Raw genomic sequence first — 20,791 nt, 5'->3', positions numbered from 1 at the left:
ACTTGACAGAAGACTTTCACTATCAGACATGAAAGAAACAATAATCCGGCAAAAGACACTAAGCTGTCAGTGTACCAATAGTGTACCAATAACAATTTAAAACTAGCATAAATAAAAAAAAAAAGTGTCATGTGGAAAAGGCATTGCAAACGTACGCAACATAAAATAAGCCCAAGAATAATAAGCATGGTGGCTATGAAAGTCATAGATTCGACTAGCGAGTCCTGCCATCAATAAAAATAATCTAAAAGAGGCAGTGATATTTTTAGCCTCTTTACACTCCTAGTCCCTGGCATGTGCCCCAAACAAGCACCAATGTTTACGTCGATGAGTCAGTCGAGAGCTGAGTGACGGGAGGTGGGGAGCACGCTGTCATCCTCCTGACTTCCGGCTGTCACCCCAGGTATGCCCGTTACTACCTGTCACCACTTATTACACAGGTGTGGAGTGAATCCCTGTGTATTACTGAGCACTGTCTGATGTAATTAGCTGCTGGGTAGAGGTAATATTTCCTGCCATCTCTTATTACAGTTCTTGTGGGATATTTTTCCTAGAGTATTTTTAAGATTTGCCAGTTCAGTAATAAGTGTGGAAAAGAATAATTATAGACAATGTTTAATGTACAGGCGTATCCGTAACAGCAATTAGTAATCAAGGTTGTCTATTTTTTATTTATTTTTTTTCCCCCGTGCTGTGGTCCTTTAACATTTAGAAAGTCAAAGCTGGAAGGACGGGAAACGAAGCCCCGTCATTTTAACTTTTAGACAGAAAAAGAAGCTCCATCATTTTAACCCTCGTGCCGGCAACTAACATTCATGCAGTCACGAAAAGAAGTACTATTATTTAACTTCTGGTCCAGTTACTGACATTGATTGAGGCAGGAAAATGAAGGACAGGAAAAGAAAGTGTATTGTTGTAACTCTCGTGCCGGCAACTAACATTCATGCAGTCACGAAAAGAAGTACTATTATTTAACTTCTGGGCCAGTTAATGATATTTATTGAGGCAGGAGAACGAAGGACAGGAAAAGAAAGTGTATCACAGTAACTCTCATATTGCCTTAACTTCTGGGCCAGTGACTCGCACTTACCGAGGCAGGAAGGTGAAGGACAGGGAAAGAAAGTGTTAACTCACGGCTCAGTGACTAACCTCCATTGATTCAGGAAGTGGAAGAAACAGGAATATAAGTTGTATTTTTGTAACTCTGTGATGGGGTTACATATTAGCCATACCAGTGCTTGTTTAGTGTCCACCCACTCTTCAGCACACTCTATACAAATATTCTTCTATGTATGTCTTTATATTTAGACATAGGAGTGTGATATTAATTAATTGTTTTGTTCCCCTGCAAACTCAATGAATAAATACTCTTTGGTGATTGTAATTGTCTGTAATCTTTTCCCTGTCATATCAGTTATTATTATTTTTTTTTTTCCAGACTTTGACAGAACACTTTAGATTATTATAGAGAGGAAAGGTCTCCATTCTTTTTTTCTTCTCTTTATATGTTTGTCTGTATATCTACACATTTTAACATATTAATTGATAGTGCTCCTAATTAGTACATTCTGTGAACAAATATTCTTCCATGTTTATACACCCACACACTTAAACAGCACAGTGACTGACTGTTTTGTTGCTGATCACATTCCAGGAACAAGTGTTCTTTCATATATGACATCACTCTCTCAATTTAAGCTCCATATTCATTATATATATATATATATATATATATATATATATATATATATATATATATATATATATATATATATATATATATATATATATATATATATATATATATATATACTGCACACATTCTATCACCAAATATAATTTCACATTCAGACATCATATCAATACAGTCTTTCACATCAAAATCCCATGCAAGGTGTTCATCTGAGTTCATGTTAATTCACTTTCTTCCTCAGCACATTCCATCACCAAATATTCCTTCATGTACATCTTTGCACCCACACACTCATGCACCACTGACTCACTCTCGTATCAAAACCCCAAGGTGTTCATCTGAGTCCCCTCCGTGGCAAGTGTCGCTGCGTGTGAGTACTCCCCTGCCCCGGCGAGAGACTGGGGATGGAGGGCTGGCTGTGCACCACCTCACACTGCTCTAGTACTAACCTGTGTGCTTCAGTAGGCTGGACTTGATATCTGCTCAGGCTCAAGTCAATACACATGTCGTCTCTTGGTCAAAGGTTTCTCTGCTTCAAAGTACTGGAATATAATTGATGGAACAGCGTGAAGTCACTCTCTCTCTCCTGTGTGCTCAGTGTATTGCATGGGAGTAAATTGTTGTCTCAACTTTGTGTCTTCAGGAGGAAGTACTCATGCTGATCTTGATTTTAAGGAGATCAGTAATTCTTCTCGTTTAGATGATTCATAAAGTGAGAAGGATGTTCTCAAGTGTAGTTTTGTTTAAGTATGAAAAGTGAAGCTTTACCGGCTAAACTTGAATGTGCATTATGTGATGGTTATATGAGCAATGGAAACCAAGGCATTATTGTCATCCTTGCTGGAGTTTATTGTTTTGCATAAGATATCAGACCTGTTTACATCCCATGGATAGTCACTGATGTTATGTGTGGGAGGCTGCCACCAGCCTAGTGTGTGTGAGTGTGTGTCACTGACTGAAGGAAGTGTTAGCCTCACCAGACACAGATATCAATTTCCTTTGATAGACTATTAGTAAATAAACATTTGCTTGCAGAGGTAAGTGAAAATGTGGTGTGTGTTGAATGCCACAAAGCACTGTGTTCCTTGCTGCACTGAGCTGTCAATGTGTGTTGCTTGTGTCCACTTACTAACACCTGAGACCGCTGTGTGACTGTGCTGAGCGACGGACTTGCCTGTGCGGTGGACCAAGGCCGGCGGCACAGCGAGCGTTGCACCTCCGCATGTGCCGCGTGGCCCACTGCTGTACAGGCTCCTCAGGCAGCTGGAGTGCACTGCTTGCTAGAATATCAGGGAGCTTGGTGTGAGTGAGGGTAGGAGCCTGTGAAGTGACTGTAGAGCAGAGCTGTCTGTAACATGACTTGATTGTTCTGAGTGAGAGAGAAACAGCTCCCAAGAAGCAGCCCTTGCCGGGGAGGTGAAGCGCCACCTAGCGTGCAGCAACACCACTTCCTCAGCCGGTCAGGGCAAGGTGGTGACCCAGCGCTACACTTCCCACTGTTGTGATGAGACCGTCTGTTGCACCCTTTCAGACTCATGTAACACACCTCCCGCCGCCATGGAGGGAGGCCGCCGCAAGCTACACACCACCGCCGGCAAAGGTGTGTGTGTTTCATTGATAAGTTATGAAGTTTTAATTTTTTTTTTCATTCTTTGACTCTGTGACTCTATGACTTATAAGATGTTTAGTTTATTCATCCTCTGTTTATTAATTTATATGTGTGCATGTGGATTCCATCACTGTATGTATTGTTGTATGTATTCATGTTGACTCCTCACTAAACTAATCATACATTTTGGTATTTTTGTTTCTTTGTTGTATACATAAGGTGTTTAAATATAGCATCTTTATCATGTGTTCTTAAAAATGCATTGAATATTTCTTATCATGATTTTCATCAGCATATTTATTTACAGTTCTTATCTTATCTGTTATCAGTTGAGTGTGGCAGTGTTGTAACCCTTCTACCACACACACAGGAGGAAGCGATGAGTGTGCGCTGAGTGTTGGGGACAAGGTGGTGTGGCTCAGTGACGACTACCCAGAGTTTGGCATGGTGCGGTGGACGGGCAAGCTGCCGGGCGGCGGCGAGTCTGGCGGCTGGAAGGTGGGCGTGGAATTTGTGAGTACCTCGGCCCGGCTTTGTCTGGTATGCGTGTGACGACTGGCACTGGACATTGAACCAGGAGCCATATTTCACTGAGTCATCAAATACTTTCTAGTTTGATGCTTCTGTTCAACTCATAATGCCCAGAGGCTGAGTGTGACATGCTTGATAAGTGAAGTCCATGCTGTCATCACTACTGCAGATGGAGTTGTATGATTGAGTTCGTAAAGATGTCTGTCACCCATTTCAGGACAACCCGGTAGGGAACGACAACCACAAGGTGAATGGGCGGCTGCTGTTTGAGGCAGAACCCGGCCACGCCTCGGTGCTGCCGGTCAACAATCTGATGAAGGCGGAGGACCTGCTGGGCAAGGAGTCCCTCACGCCAGAGCATGGCGGCCGCCCTGCCCCTCCCAAGCGCCCCACCCACGTCATCACCAAGGTAATGCCTCACTGCTTCACTCATCCCACCAGGAACACTTATCACAAAAAGTTTGTGTTTGTATTGGAAAATCAAGGATTGAACTTTTGTGACAGGAAATTTGGTGGACTTTTGTTTGGAAATTGAAGACTGAACATTAAAAAAAAGTTAGTCAAAGTATTAAATTTTGTCTGAATGCTAATATTACCAAGACTGAACCTTGTGTGTCTTTGCAACAGCAAAGCATACTGTAGCAATTATGACTTAAGGGTTCCCTTTTGATCCCTTGCCACAAACAACAGTAGTCTTCCTCTGCTTCAGTGGTGTGACTAATGAATATTACTTGGGCCTTTTGATTCTTTGCCTCAAACATCAATACACTTCTTTCTCAGTGGTGTGAGTAATGAATATTTCTTGTCTTCCTCAGAGTGACAACCAGCTGGGGGCAGACATGAACAGCATGACTCCCTTCCACATGCTGGCCTTTGAGCAGCTCACCACTCCCACCAGCCAGCGTGGACCCGGGCCTCCGCCTTCGTACTCAGAGAAGGAGTGGGAGCTGCTGCCTCACATGACCTATGGACAGAAGAACTCCATGAGCAACAAGGTTAGGGATGCTGCCACTCACCAGAGCGTCTCCACTCTGCCACTCACTGTTTGTCTGTGGGCTGTACTCTGAAACACTTTTGCACCACACTTCCACTGTATTCAAAAGGCTCCAGTTAAAGTTACATGCATTTTTAAAGATGTTTGTATGGTTACAGTGATAAATTTACAGGATTTCCACATTTATAAGAGGGAAAACTCTCTTGAAAACCCAGCTAATTATCTGTGTGACCTTTGAAAATAGTGTTGGTGAGAGAGCAGAGTGTTTCAGAATCTGTGTACCAGGCCAGCAGTGCCACAGAGAGGGTGGTCCTCAAATACACACACACACACACACACACACACACACACACACACACACACACACACACACACACACACACACACACACATTCATACTCTTAGCCCTGTCAGACCCTGGTGGAAGGGGACAGTCTTGTGGTCCATCATATTAACCTAAAGTGAAATCATTGCCTTTTCTCACCTATATGTTGGTTAGGCAGTGCTTGTGATGTAGTGAATAAATAAACAAGAGAAAATGCATAACTAGGAGAAAAACATACATGATGAAATAAAACAGAAGCAGGAAGTATTGCCACTCGTGGTAATATTGATTCAACACAATGGTTCTACATCCCAGGGCTAGAAGGTGGTGTGGTGTGCTGTGGTGTGCTGTGCTGTGTGGTGTGGAGGGGTGGAGTTTGCTGCCAGGATTGCCTTGTGACTGAAGACTTGAGCACTGCATGACTGAAGGTGTTTGTCATGTCAGTGTGTGATGGTGGACGTGCTGCTGTTCTCTGCTGGCTTTGAGACACACTTCTGCCTCAAGTATACTTAGAGGGAGAAGGATTAACCCACAGCATCTCCCTATTCTCCATCTTTTTATACACATTTCCACCTTAAGTATATTTTTTGGGAAAGGGAATGACACACAGCTTTTCTACTCTCCATTATTATACACATTTCTGTCCCAACCATATATTTTTTCCAAGGCATTTATCCTCTTGTTTTGGATGAACCTTTTGATCCTTCTGTTGGGACCGGCACCTGAATGGGCAGTTATTTATTCATTTACTAATTGCTCTTTGTGTTGCCCTTAGCCACTGCAACTCTTACATAGGAAAAAATAAAGCTTCATGTAACCTTCCCTTGCCTCGCCAGGACTCAGGACACGACCACAAGCCACGCCAGAGGGACAAGGGCAAGATTCTGAACCGCAACATGGAGAAGAAGAACAACAAGTGGAAGTCGTCGGGGTGCACCAGCGGGCGCCCCCTGCAGGTGAACAGCGAGCCAGAGCAGACTCATCCTGTGGGCAGTTTTGGGGACTCAGACCTCCCTGTCCACCCGCTGTGCCACCTGTCTCTGCACGGTGAGTCCCCAGCAGCCCACCCTTTGCATCCTGACACTTGCATCAGAATGGAGGTTTTACTTTTTAGCTGATTAATTTAGTAATTACACTTATATTTTTCTTACTGTATTTGTCACTAACACACATTAACAGCCAAATAGAAGAGGTAGATGCTAGGAATGTAAATTAGCATCAGTACTTTATGTAACAGTATTTTGACAGTTATCAAGCAAATTGTGTGTCAAGTTATACATCATAACTTTATGTTAGGAGCAAACGGCAGCATCCTTATTACAAGACTTCGATTTGGCTACCTGAGAGAGAGAGAGAGAGAGAGAGAGAGAGAGAGAGAGAGAGAGAGAGAGAGAGAGAGAGAGAGAGAGAGAGAGAGAGAGAGACTAACAGAAGAGCAGATAAACATAAGAGAAAGATGCAGGACACAAGATTTTTGTTTGGCTACCAGAGAGAGAGAGAGAGAGAGAGAGAGAGAGAGAGAGAGAGAGAGAGACTAACAGAAGAGCAGATAAACATAAGAGAAAGATGCAGGACACAAGATTTTTGTTTGGCTACCAGAGAGAGAGAGAGAGAGAGAGAGAGGCAGACTGACAGAAGAACAGATAAACATAAGATAAAGGTAATTTGGCTACCAGAGAGAGAGAGAGGACAGGTAAACATAAGCAGAGAAAGGAATGTAGCAGAAACTTCATGCACAGTCATACAACTATGCTCCAGTGACTGACACTACATAGAAATAGATAGATGGATAAAGTAATGATGTGTATGTGTGTCCATGGCAGGAATAGACCAGCTGGAGGTGGTGTCTGACGGTGACGGCGTGTACGACACTCCTGAGGGCAGCTTGGATGGGGAGGAGGACCTGGATATCGGCTCTATGGTGGAGGTGGTCATCAAGGAGGTGCCCAGGTCAGTGCCTCACACCCTTAACATTTGTGATGCTGCCATTTCACAAGTATTCTTTAGCTTTCACTAGTTTTCCCACAGCACTGTATATCTGCATTAAGTATTTCTCATGTGTATGGATGTAGTGTGGATGAAGGTGAAAGGGAGATGATTGGAAGAATGTTTGTGGAGAGCAAGTTGGATGTGTCAGTATGGAATGGAACAAAGGTGAAAGGAAGGAGTGAATGTGTGTTTGAACGTATTAGTGAAAGGTAGAGCCGCCCCTTGTGGGATTGCCAGACAGACAGATAGAAGTGTATTTTCATTCACCTGCAGGTTTGGTGTCATTCGCTGGATTGGCAACATACCCGGAGACAAGAAGGATGGACGGAAGGCAGCGGGTGTGGAAATGGTGAGTGAGTGAGTGAGTGCAGAGGCTGTGGGACAGAACTCACTTTGCTGTACCAGTGACAGCAGGGACAGAATGTGTCTTGGGCAGGGTGTGGAGCAGCAGGGTTTGGTTGACAGAAACATAAGGGAAGGTACAAGAAGCCATCAGACTTACTTGTGGCAGTCCCTGTATGAGACAAACTTACCTACTTCCACCTATCTTCTAAAGCTTTCTAATGACTCAGCACTAACAACTTGATTACCTTGTGTATTCCATTCATGTACCTCTTTTTGAGAACCAAATCCTACTCATCTCTTTTTATATATATATAACTATATGAACTTAATAGTTAGTTGTGAAGGAGCTGTATTTTTTAATATTGGCTGCAATACAGTATCTGCTCTTGAGTTTGACTGAATACCATGAATGGCATTCCAGTGATGTATTTTATTACCTATTTTGCATCATGGCAGTGTTGTAGTCATTGAGGTAAAACAAAGTTGCATCCTCTCATTACTGTTGTGAAGAGATAAACCTCAAGTGTTGAGAAAAGTTACTTGGGAGAATAGACCTGTGTATTCTTTTCAAGTGGCAAACCAGCCCAGTACAGTTGGTTATGTTTGCCCTGTGCAGGAGGACTCAGAGGACGGGTTGTCGGACGGAACCTTCAGCGGCAAGAGGTACTTCAGCTGTGCTCCCGGCAAGGCTCTGTTTGTGCTGCTGCGTATGTGCCACAAGGACAGCCGCTTCCTGGAGTCCGTCTCCTCCAACCCAAGGGCCAGCCTAGGTGAGATGAGGTCATGCCAGCCAGAGAAGGTCACATCAGCCTCAACATGTCCACTTCTCACTTCCAAACTCAGTAGTGTTACATAATTTCAGTAGAATCCCTTTTGACTGAATGATGCAATAAGGCGCAGATCAGTTAAGTCAGGAATTTACATAACCAGGATTTCAGTTTTTAGATCTTCCATATATGCCTAGATTGCTGAAGATGTTAGGTACAACCCTCCTACAAAAATGTCTATTATATTCACTTTACTGAAAGCTAAACAGTTCAAGTTTTGTGAATCCAAGTACAGAGGTTTGCTCATGTAAGGTTTTTGGATTGCTAAGGTTCTGTTAAGTGGGATTCTGCTGTGTTCCTTCACACGTCTCAGTTTATGTTCCTTTTATATTCCTTTTATTATCTTATTAGCTCATTTTTATTTTATTTACTTTGTATCCACAGAAAATGTTTGGCCATTTATCAATTGCTGTATTTTGAAGCCTGGCCTGTTCTTTTGTAACTGCAAAAGTGGAAGTCAGAGTGTCCTGGTCCCGTTCACACACTGAATCTTTGCACACTTTTGTATCCTCCTCTCCTCTCAAACACTCCATCGTTGGTGATGCTTTGTCATCAGGCACCACAGAATCTACACCATGCACGCCCTTCTTGTCATACACTCATCCTTTCTCTCAGAGTGACTAGATCTTCTCCAGATGCTGTATTTAAACACTTCCACCAGTCCACAATTTATTCCTTCTTCCTTACTAAAACAAACCACAGCTTTCATATATACTTGTACTTCCTTTGCCATCCAGTCTGTTTCTTCCTTCAGCACTTCTCAGATAATTTCTACTGCATGGATGTTAAATGATTCTCACTGCTAGTCAGGGTGTCACTCCACATGTCAGTGTTGAGACAAGTACTGTACAATCACACGGTGTCTGTCAGAGATGTGTTTGGTGTCTGAATTCAAAGACCCACATGTGTGTTTCAGGATTCCAGGCTTCATGTATTTGACAGATTGGGATGTGGGAGTCAGTTTTGAGAAAAGTGTATGTGAATGTTAATATAAGATTATGACATCTTGTTATTCAGTTTTCTTTTGTATGTTCACCATGTTCTCTTTGTACATGAAGTCAGAAATGTGGATGGGTATTTTGCCACTAACAGACGTGGATCTGAAAAAATTGTGGATATGCAGACATCTAGTACATTGCTAGTAGCCATACACATGCTCAGTGTGTGGAAGCCTGGTGGTTTTCTCAGGAAAGTAGAATACATTAGGTACATCCACAGAAGCTTGTAGGTCAACTTTCCTAAACATGAGGGTGTGACAGAGCCTCCTCCCCTCCTCTCTGCCACACTGTCCTCACATGACACTCCTCCTCTTGCTGGCTTGAATCCCTCCGTCTTATTCCTTACTTGTTTAGTGCTCCTTGTGATATCATTGTCTTTTTTCTTGATTTGTCACAAATTTTATAAATGTTTTTCTTTGCTTGTTTTAAAGAAGGCTTGTTGGTAGCACTTTAAACTTCAGTAGTTAAAACTTTGATGACCGAGTGCTTGTTATCTTAATAATTCAAGTTAAAGGATATGAATAAATGATGTTCTGCCTTTGTTTCAGGGAGTCTTCTCGCGGTGCTTGCTGGAATAAATTTTGTTTGAAAAATTAGCTCTTGACAGTGTTGTAGTCTAGTCAATATTCTGATTATTTTGAAACCTTGAATCTTTTCCTTGGTTCAGGTTAGTGAGAGAGAGAAAGAGAGAGAGTGTATGTATGCAGTTATTGTGCCTGCATCTGCATTCTCAGTTGCTTGTTATTATATTGGAATGTATTCTCTGGCTTGTAACAAGCATTCCAGGCTGATGACAACTTGAGTGTAATGACACATTAACCTCTGTTCTAGCAAGAGTTATAGTTCCTGTGTTGCATGACACAACTAATATTGTATTGGCAATTTTTTTTTTCAAAACTGTTAATTACATACAGTTACTTTATAGAACAGATGCTTCTCTGTGATATAATTCCATCAGATAGACAGATAGATAGATACTCGTATACACACATATATGCAGGTAGGTTATCATCACATTGACTTATATGATTAAACTTGCAAAATTACACAAAGTTCATTCTTTGTTTCTCAACATGCAGCCTTTGGAAGCATGGATTGCCAGCCGGTGGGTGGGAGTGTGGCTCCCCTGTCTGCCCCGGATGATGTGAGGGCAATGTTTGGCAAGAACCGAGGCATTCAGGGGCACCAGAACTCATGTTACCTGGACGCCACACTCTTCAGCATGTTTGCATTCACCAGGTAATTCACGACATGCAGTGTTTGGGGCATAACTTCACCACATCTTTCAGGATTCTCATACTGAGTTTTATTTTCTTTTTCTCTCTCCTGACTTTTAATTTCAGACATGAAAATGATGTGTGTGTGTGTGTGTGGTGTCTTGTGTGGGACAACTTGTGGGATTGATATGAAAATTATATAGAAGATAATTAAGCCAAAACAGAGGCCATTCACAATGAAGGTAACACTTTATGTGTGCAGCGTGTTTGACAACCTGCTGTTCCGGCCACAAACGGCGCACGACATCAAGGAGTACAACGAGGTGCAGCGAGTGTTGAGGGAGGAGATCGTCAATCCGCTGCGGGCAAACCTGTTTGTGCGTGCCGACCGCATCATGAAGCTGCGCACCATGCTGGACCACCTGTCCTCCGTGCGTGGCCTCACTACTGAGGAGAAAGGTGAACACCCACTTCATCACCACATAACCACACCACCACACTGCTTTGTCATCATGGTCCAGATGATTTTTATTTATTTATTTATTTATTTATTTATTTATTTATTTATTTATTTATTTTATTTTTATATGTAAGAGGAGTATTGGTCAAGAATAAGAGAATATATATAAAAAAAAGGTCCATTGAGGTGCCAGCCTGTAAAGAGGAGACAAAAGTTTTAGTCATAATTGGAGGAGTGCCTTGCAACCTCCCTCTTGGAAAAAATTCAAGTTGTAGGAAGGGGGAGATACAGAAACAGGTGGGGTGTTTCAGTGCTCACCATTGAAAGGGATGAAAGATTGAAATATGGAGATGATTACTGTTATCACATCTCCATTACTGTATTGTGGTGTCTGGTTTCTTCCTTGCCTTGATGGTTGATGAATGATGATGGAATAGACTTGGTGATCAGGTTGTTGGTGCCAAGTCATCAGGGAGCTTTAAAAGATTAGACAAATTTTATGGATGGGGATGATAGGTGGAAATAGGTAGGCATGTTTCATTCAGGGACTGCCATGTGTAGGCCTGATGGCTTCTTGCAGCTTTCCTTATTTTCTAACATTCTTATTGTGTTGATCCAATTTTCAGATCCGGAAGAGTTCCTCCACTCGTTACTGGCACAGATCCTGCAAGCTGAGCCTCTCCTGCAGCTGTCGTCTGGCCAAGAAGCCTACCACTACCAGCTGTTTGTGGACAAAGATGAGAAGCTGAACCTGCCTTCTGTCCAGACTCTCTTTGACCAGTCTTTCCTCACCTCAGACATTAAGCTTAAACAAGTAAGGCTTGCACAGCTTTGGTTATAATAGCTGTTTCTTCCTTGTGTTTGTTTATGAGACCTTATGGCTCTCTCCATATCTGTCCATCTGTATGTATGTTATAAATAGAGGTACCCATCCACAACACTTGGCTCCCTCCTTGGCAAACCAGCAACACCAGGAGGATGTGAAGCTCTGTACAGAAAATTTGCATAGCCATTTCAGCTTTTATTCTGATGTGTATTAGAAAAGACTCACTCTGCCTTTGTATCTTTGTTTCATTTAATTTCATTTTATTTTTATCTTTTTTTATTTATTTATTTATTTGATTTTGTTTGTTTATATTATTTTACTTTATTTTATTTATATATTTTTAATTGTGCACATACTATGCCAAATAAGTGAATCCATTACTGAGAGCAAAGTTTTTCAGGTTCCGTCCTGCTTGATCATCCAGATGCCTCGCTTTGGGAAGGACTACAAGATGTACCCTCGCATTCTGCCCTCCATGGTGCTGGATGTCACTGATGTCATAGAGGATTGTGAGTGTTGCCAGCTGCCACGAACGACAGATGCTGTTTTATTGCCTCTATTCTGAAACGCTTTGCTCCCTCATCACAACTATTTTCAAAGGCCACAGAGATGATTAGCTGGGTTCTCAAGACTGTTTCTTCACTTAATAATGTAGAAATTTTGTCAGTCTGTCACTAAAACTGTAAAAACACCCTTAAAAACTCATATAACTTCAACTAGAACCTTTTGAAGTAGTGAAGGCGCAGTGCAAAAGTGTTTAAGAATATGTTATGCTGTATTGTCACACATCCTCTGTTATTTATTTACCTTTTTCTTTTCAATGTGTTTTTATAGTTGACTAAATATCTGCTCTTTGTCAACTGCAAACCTCAGCACCCTTACATACACAATATTCAAGTGTATATATATATATATATATATATATATATATATATATATATATATATATATATATATATATATATATATATATATATATATATATATATATATATATATATATATATATATATATATATATATATATATATATATATATAAGCTTAGTACCATAAAATCTATCCATATATCAGGCTGAGACTCCATTAAGGGGAAGTTTTACAGCCATTTTTTTTTTATGTAGGTTAGAAGTGACCATTGAATTGAAATAACCTTTTTTATTTTGTTTTATTTTGAGGGCAGGAGTACTTTCTCTCCTCCATCAGGTGCCAAAGGGCTGAGAGAGTGGTGGGAATGAGTGTGAATGTGAAAGTTTTGTGCCTTGTCTTCTCTACCCCTCTTTTTGTGGGAGACAGCCTTGGTATATCTATGTATTTTGGGTTTGTAAGTATTAGACACTGGTATGAAGCAGTTGGTTTTGTTCAGCTGATGTATTGATGTTCTCGTTGGCAGCTCCCCGGCAGTGCATCATCTGTGGCAAGCTAGCAGAGTACGAGTGCCGGGAATGCTTCGGGCAGTGTGGCTCGGGCCTGGAGAGTATCGCGTTCTGTGCCAAGTGCATGGATAAGGTGAGTGTTTGAACCACTTACTTGACGGAGGGAAATGTTAAGTGGCAGGAATGAATTTGTTTTTGTCTTTTGAAGTTTCCTTTTCTTATTATTCTTGTATCAAAATTGCAGGTCCACAGCCACAAGAAGAGAGGCGCCCATGCATCAACACGCAGGCTGAAGGTTCCCCCAGACTTCCAGGTACTGTGACTGACCCACCCACCACCAAGCAAAACTCATTCCCTTCAGTGCACATCTGCTGGCTCAAACATTATGTTATACACCCTCAATTCTTCATATTTTCTGTTACTGATTGATATATTTATTTATTTATTTATTTATTTATTTATATATTTTATTTTATTTTATTTTATTTTATTTTATTTATTTATTTATTTATTTTTCTTTATGTTGCCTCAATGCACTGGAAGTTATGAGAAACTAAAAAAAATGTAAGATCCTGCATGTAGTATCACTTTGTGTCAGCACATGTTCTCATCTCTGGGTTTTTATCGTCTGTGATGGGTAAAGGTGTGTGTGATGTCACAAGTCACTGTACCACACCTTCCCCAGGAACATGAAATTTCTACGACCTCATTGACCTCATAATAAACGTGCTGCAGATTAATGGCAACCTTCATCTTTGTCATTATTCTTATAATTGTAATCAGCAGTTTTTGATACTATTTGAATTCAAATTTCCCAGTTGTTTCCCTTATGCCTTAGAGGATTTCTCTGTGTTCATAAATATGGTAGCCAGGAGTGGTGTAAGTTAGGTAGATGCTGATAGAACACTTTGTCTTCAGATGCTGGCTGACCACTGCGGCACAATACCAAGGGTGTACATGGAGCTGTTTGCCGTGGTGTGCATCGAGACTTCTCACTACGTGGCCTTCACCCGCTGTGGCTCCGGTGCTGATGCCACCTGGTGCTTCTTTGACTCCATGGCAGACAGGAAAGGTGAGGTGGGAGGCACACTGGTCACCCTTCATTGGTTTGGTAATGTTTGTGTTTATTTTTAAGCAACTTTGTTAGCTTGTGAGATTTATCTACATATCTGTCTTCATGCCAAAAATGTGCCACGGAGATGTTGGGGTTTATTATGCAGTTATTCAGATGTTGGTAGTAGTATGAAGGCTTACTAGTCAATGCTGTACAGGTGAGCAGCACGGGTACAACATCCCCACGGTGGTGGAGTGTGGGGACCTGATGCAGTGGGTGGGGGATGAGGGCAGCCAGATGCTGCACGCCGTCACGGACAACAAGGCACTGCCGGACCTGCCACGCCGCCTGCTTTGCGATGCCTACATGTGCTTCTACCAGAGTCCCAAGGTCATGATGTACAGATAAAGATGAGTACGTTATTTTTATAATGTAAATATAGACTTTATATTGACCTTGTCAACTCAACATTATCAGTCGTTAATAATGAGATGCTTTATTGCATGTTGTGTAAATACTACATTATTTATATTGACTCCCATCTGAGATGTTGAAAATTGAAAATGGATTTCTTACAATAATCCAGCATATTTCTATCAATATGAAGTGCACTGTGAACCTTGAATGCTATGATATACTTGTTAAGTGCATAAAACACTAAATGAATATGAAATATGCATATGATATATATATATATATATATATATATATATATATATATATATATATATATATATATATATATATATATATATATATATATATATATATATATATGCACAATGCAATTTGTTTTGCAACATGCCTTGTGCTGAAGATAAGCTTGTATTTATATTTAACATTTTATTTATTTGAAAATGGAACACAGCCGTGATTGTTGTCCGTGTGTCTGGCAGTCACCTGTCAAGATGTTAGGAATGAATGAATGACGTACACTTGGCAGTTTAACTGAACAAAAAATCTTGAGTTGTTCCAAATGTTTTGATTTTATGTATTTATAAGTGCCAATGAAAAGTTATGTGACTGAGATAATGAAATAGATTCATGATGTGAACTTTTCATACCAGCTTTTGAAACATAATGTTGAACTGTGTTGCTTAATTTCAGAAGCAGTTGTGGTGCATGAATGTGGTTTGTACTTTCCATGTTTGTGTGAATCATTGTAACAATCTGTGTCCAATGAAGAGAGCGGGCATCAGAGAGACAGCTTTCCTTGGCTTGCTTGCAAGATCTCACTATTTTGTTTCTAATTTTCTGTAAGATGTTACTGGGCGTTAGTGAGCCATATTGTGTCTTCCTTGGAGGGGTGGTGGAGAACTGGCACTGGCGTTCAGGACGAGAGGAAGTTTCTGATTGAGAGCCTTGAGCTGCAGGTTGATTTCATGTGTTTACTTCCTGGAAAACCCATGTCATGCTAGATAAGTTGGCAGGACCAAAAAAAAAAAAAAAATAGAAATCCACCTCAACAAACACACACACACACACACACACACACACACACACACACACACACACACACACACACACACACACACGCAGTTTATCAAATTCCCTTTCCATTTCATAAATTAGTCACGTCAGACATTAACAAAATACAAATGTTAAAATTATAGGCTTATTTTGCTAGTAGATCTTTCTTACAGTTTGGTAATTTTGGAGTCAGGAAAGTGGCAGGTTATATGAAAACCCACAGGAGCCTTATTGTCTTGATTAACCATTTTGTTTGTGTGTGTGTGTGTGTGTGTGTGTGTGACAACCTTTGTGTTGGCAGTGTCACAATTGGACTGTTGTGTTGTTGGGCTTCAGGTCTGTACTCTGGAACACTTTGGTCTCTCACTACAACTATTTCCTCTCAGTGACAGACTGAATTGATAGGATGCCATGATGTCCTCTCCCATTAATATTTCTCCAGGCAACAGAGGTGTTTCATAGGGTCCTCATGATGTTTTCTCCTATTAACAACAGAATTCTTGTTAATCAGTTACTGGAGTCCTTTGAAAAGCCCATTAACTTCCACTGGAGACTGATACATGTAGTCAAAGTAAGGAGTCAAAATATTTGTGAATACAGATCTGGGCCTTCCTTATCATGTTGATGGCACTTATCTTTGCTTTAACCCTCTGACTGCTGCTGCATCTTGAACATGACATAATGTAAGATATGTGAGTTGCCACTGGTGGATACCATGGTGTGGTGGGAAGCTCAGCCGCCCTCTTGTGTGAGTTGCCACCGGAGGGTACTGTGTTGTGGTGGGAAGCTTAGCCGCCCAGCAAACAGAAGGTCCGGGGTTCAGTCCCTGAGTGGTGCTTACTTTTCTGGACACTCCCTCACTCCTGCAACACTTGAGGCAAAATGTGTGATCAAGTAGTTCAAACTTTTTAGTGCCTAGAAACTTACTTTTTTGTTCTGTGAAATTGTCAAAGATTATTCAAGTGAAGTGCTGCTGACAAGAATTGTATTGTCACTAGCAGTCAAATGGTTAAGTGGTCCTGGAACATTGCTGTTGTTGTGAGCAAGGGAATTGTGTAAATGAAAGCTTTTCAAGTTTGATATACAGTATTAAATTCTAACGCTGATGATAACCCATAACAAATTTTGCAATTGTAACACCTGTAATAATTTATGGTACATAGTGTGTTTACATGAGTCTTTGTGAAGGGTATTTGCTGTTAAAGTCTTGCAACACTGCATGCAAGAAATGTGTGATTTTTAAGTGAATGCAAGAAGTGTGTGATTGTATGGTTAGTGCAGAGCTGTCTCACATGGTTCATTGTACACTTTGTATGCTTTCTTATATGAAAGGAACATTTCACTCTAGTCAGTCTCTTTCATAGACTACATTTCTTGGTTGTAAGTAGGTGTACTTTGAATGCTTCGTTATTATTACTTTTTTATATCTATTTATCTTTTTAGAGTCCTGTAGTGTTCCATCTTGTGTTATGCTGTAAGATTTTGTGTGCAAGAGAAGCAAGGGAGTGTTGTTCAATTTTTCATACTATGACTATACATTAGAAACATACACACCTTCACTTCAAAATTGACCTTGAGATGCCTGGAGAGAGAGAAACACTTCCCACCTGTAGAGTTTGAAATGTGGACTCATTGTGTGCTGAACTTTAAGTTATGGGACTAGTGTGCATCTCAAACACTGGATTTGCTGTCACTCACTTCAGCTTCCTCAGATGATGATTATCTTCAGTGTGCTTAGGTGTGTGTTTCCTGGTCACAAGGGAATTGGTGGCCCTCCAGAATATGCTTGATAAGTGCAGGGATCCCTCATAACTATATCTATATACCAGCCCGGCAGTCCCACACACATTGTTCCAGACAGAGCACCACTCATTTACTTACACACATGGAGATTTAATAAACATCTGTAGAATGATGAATGGTATGGAAAATGTGGACAAAGAATGCTTTATAAATTTAGATTTAGAGAGTACAAGGAAACTTAGTATAAAGTTGAAGAGAGTTAACTGTAGAAGAGACATCAAGAAGTATAGTTTTTCTCACAGAAGTGTGAACAAATGGAGTGAACTCAGTGAAGACATTGTGAATGCCAAAACTGTCCATGGTTTTAAAAGATCAAACTGGATAGATATAGAGACGGAATACTACTCGTATGAGATTACTCACCTCTCGTAAACCACAACTAGGTAAATACATCATGCACAATCTTACCCTTATTGGCTCCTGGTGGAAAGGGACAGACTCTTGGACCACCATACTTAACTGAACTGCTAAAAGAGCCATGCTTTTCTGGAGATAAAAAGTGATCTTGGCCAATAGGTATCCATCCCTCATTACAGTACTTGTGTTGTGATCCCTGGTCCCTGGAATTCAGTAACTAAGCCACCAGAAGTCATGTCACCAAATATCACAATAGAAACTCTCCTGAAAGACTGATGACAAATTTCCATCTCCTTTGCTTGCCTGCACAGTTTCCTTGCACCACAGTGCTCTCATTGCCCCAATGTATTGCTTTCTCACACAGTTTAGTTGTCTCTTCATTTCTAAAATGCATATATCCAAAGAACACAGGGCAGTTTCTGAATTTCTTGTCTGCTGTTTGCTATGATTCTCCTCAACACAGACATAACCAAACACAGCAGATTAGGTGCACCACAGTGTATCTAGTGGCAGTGTGAACCATGCAACATAAGGAAACAAGTTCTTTCACTAGTTAAGGGAAGTAAAATTCAGGCAGATGATGTTACATGAAGAGAAGTGTCATTAGTTACTGAAGTATAGAAATATTTAGACACTTTGTGCCTCATAATGATGTATATTAAACATCTCAAAAACAGAGAAGCAAGCAATTCATCTTGACAGGACCACCAGGCGACATTATTTGATGTCCGCCCTGCACTGTGACAGATTACACTGCAGGCTGTTGTTTACTGGTTAAGTTTTGGGGACTTAGACAGAATTTGATGTACAGGTGAGATGAAAAAATAAACACAATAAAATAAAATAGAAAGCAAAAGGTTACCTCAACTGGATCTTTCATTGCTAGCACTGACAAAATTTGCTGTACACGTGAAATGAAGGAAATAATACAATGAAACAAAAACAAGAAAGTAAAAGGGTATTCCAGCTGGGTCTTTCATTACTAGTGTAGTATTCTGAGGAAAAAAAAAATCTTGTACAAAAATCAATGTTGATCTAAATTGTTGTATTAAGACTATATTAATTAAATAGCCATAGTGGTACTTGGTGGTGACTGGAAATGTTTGGTTGTTATGAGGCAGTGGATCAGCTGGTGATGGAGCGTAGCCTGAGTGGATTACGTATCTCTCTCTCTCTCTCTCTCTCTCTCTCTCTCTCTCTCTCTCTCTCTCTCTCCATAAGCTGAGGGTGTTCTGTCCTGTCATGCTGTCCTTCCACTCCCCTCATGTATGCAAGAATCATGAAGACAGTGGACAGTGTTAATATTATCAATTCTGGAACTTACAACCATTACTAAAGAAATTTGATCATTTGAGTGGTTCTTTTTCTGTCATCAAATCCTTATTAGCCTTAAGCGTGTTGATGGACGGCAGATAATTGAGTGTCACGATGGTGGGGGCACTCGAGGGCTTGGGGAGGAGAGGTTGTGAGTGTAACTGTACTCGGAAAGACTTCACACTCTGCTCTCCCACTACGACAATTTTCAAAGGCAACAGATGATTAGCCGGATTCTCAGGACTGTTTCTCTTCTTAATAATGTAGAAATTTTATTAATCTGCCACTAGAGCCGTAAAAACATCTTAAAGAAAAACCGCGTAGCTTTAACTAGGGTCTCCTGAAAGTAGTGGTGTGGCTTAGAAGTGTTTCAGAACAGCGGTGCAAGACTAAAGATCACGTCTCAGTACATGCTGTGGAATGAATAAGGTGTGGCTGTCTTCGTTATTGTCAAGCTAAAATTCTCTCTCTCTCTCTCTCTCTCTCTCTCTCTCTCTCTCCCTCTCAGCCACACTAAGCTTTCAGTATAGCTCTTTTATAGCGATATACGTCAACTAATAGCTACAATTGAGTATTTTTCTATTGATGTGATGTAGATCATTCCCCTGTCATATATTCAGCTGTACTATATGTAGTGGCCAGGAAGGAATGTCATAACGCCAGCAAGGGGTAGTTATTTAGGAAGGTAATGATGACTTGCACCGGGAGGGACACGTGTCAAGGCGTGGCCAGAGTGGTGAGAGGTGATAAATTACGTGAATTCTGAAAAGGAGAGAAAAAAAAAAAAAAAATTGTCAGATGGAAAAAAAAACTTGATTAATGGTTCTTTCTGCTTACCACATACATTTTTTTTTTTATCGTTATTCACCTTATGAAACCCAACTGTCAATAAGAAAAGAAAAAAAAAGAAAAGAAAGATGCATAGAAACATTAATTCAGAATTTTAGAGAGAGAGAGAGAGAGAGAGAAAGTAACTTAATAAAAGAGAAAGATACACGAAAAAAGAACTCTAAAACAGTAATTCACAACTCTACAACACCTATATTGTGATCTCCATAAAATAACATCAGAAAAATGCAAAAAAAAAAAAAAAAAGAAAATCCTTAACTTTACAAAGAGAAAGATATACGAAAAAAAGAACGCTAAAAACAGTAATTTACATATAGCACCCCATACAGTAATATTCATAAAAACAGATAAATAAACAGATGTAGGTTTATATTCATCCTCCCTGAGCTTCCAAGCAGTGTAGTCACCATTCGGATGAGTGACGTGAGACTGATCGTCCAGTGTAGTGTTAATATCTTGTGCATCCCGCTGCTCCTTCACGGCCTTGACTGACACGCAAGGCGACTGGCTGGCGGCCCCTCCACAAGATCCCTGTGAGTACATATACAAGCCAAAAACTGTATTGATATATATGCAAGTATGTTTAATGAACCAAGTGTTGCATTTCATGGCGAACGAGTGTTTTTAATTAGCTTATCAGTACTCGTGTTTACCTGATTGTGTTTACATGTTCCGCGATATCAGCGAGTACACAAGGCAAAGATAATATTGTATATATGGATGTATAGTTATCAAAATACTAGTTGAAGTGGGCG

At 40.5% G+C, this 20,791-nt stretch overlaps 1 protein-coding gene and 1 long non-coding RNA gene across 9 annotated transcripts; one reads left to right on the top strand and one right to left on the bottom strand.

Moving 5' to 3' along the window:
- The first annotated feature begins 284 nt into the window (after positions 1–284).
- Positions 285–19,227, top strand: LOC135102651 (ubiquitin carboxyl-terminal hydrolase CYLD-like). 8 transcript variants are annotated; one of them, XM_064007975.1, is made up of 18 exons: positions 285–403; positions 2,024–2,134; positions 3,225–3,293; positions 3,673–3,815; positions 4,051–4,242; positions 4,649–4,828; positions 5,989–6,199; positions 6,976–7,102; positions 7,415–7,490; positions 8,103–8,256; positions 10,391–10,550; positions 10,791–10,987; positions 11,615–11,802; positions 12,215–12,323; positions 13,207–13,322; positions 13,434–13,502; positions 14,108–14,261; positions 14,461–19,227. In XM_064007975.1, exons 2-18 carry the CDS (start codon positions 2,098–2,100, stop codon positions 14,649–14,651), a joined length of 2,373 nt encoding a protein of 790 aa, XP_063864045.1. In that variant the 5' UTR covers positions 285–403; positions 2,024–2,097; the 3' UTR covers positions 14,652–19,227. The 8 variants fall into 8 exon arrangements, with proteins under 8 accessions (XP_063864045.1, XP_063864044.1, XP_063864052.1 ...); XM_064007974.1 differs by having other exon boundaries at positions 14,108–14,266; positions 14,466–19,227; XM_064007982.1 differs by having other exon boundaries at positions 293–403; positions 2,024–2,063.
- LOC135102655 (uncharacterized) lies at positions 19,037–20,709 on the bottom strand. The gene is made up of 2 exons (XR_010269720.1): positions 20,444–20,709; positions 19,037–19,949 (listed from the first exon to the last, which is right to left on the bottom strand). It is a non-coding gene; the product is annotated as an uncharacterized LOC135102655 (long non-coding RNA).
- Between the last annotated feature and the right edge of the window lie 82 nt (positions 20,710–20,791).

Source organism: Scylla paramamosain, chromosome 8 (assembly GCF_035594125.1).
Source record: "Scylla paramamosain isolate STU-SP2022 chromosome 8, ASM3559412v1, whole genome shotgun sequence".
Taxonomy (NCBI): domain Eukaryota; kingdom Metazoa; phylum Arthropoda; class Malacostraca; order Decapoda; family Portunidae; genus Scylla; species Scylla paramamosain.
The sequence above is the reverse complement of the archived record's forward strand: the minus strand, read 5'-3'. Positions and strand labels throughout refer to the sequence as shown.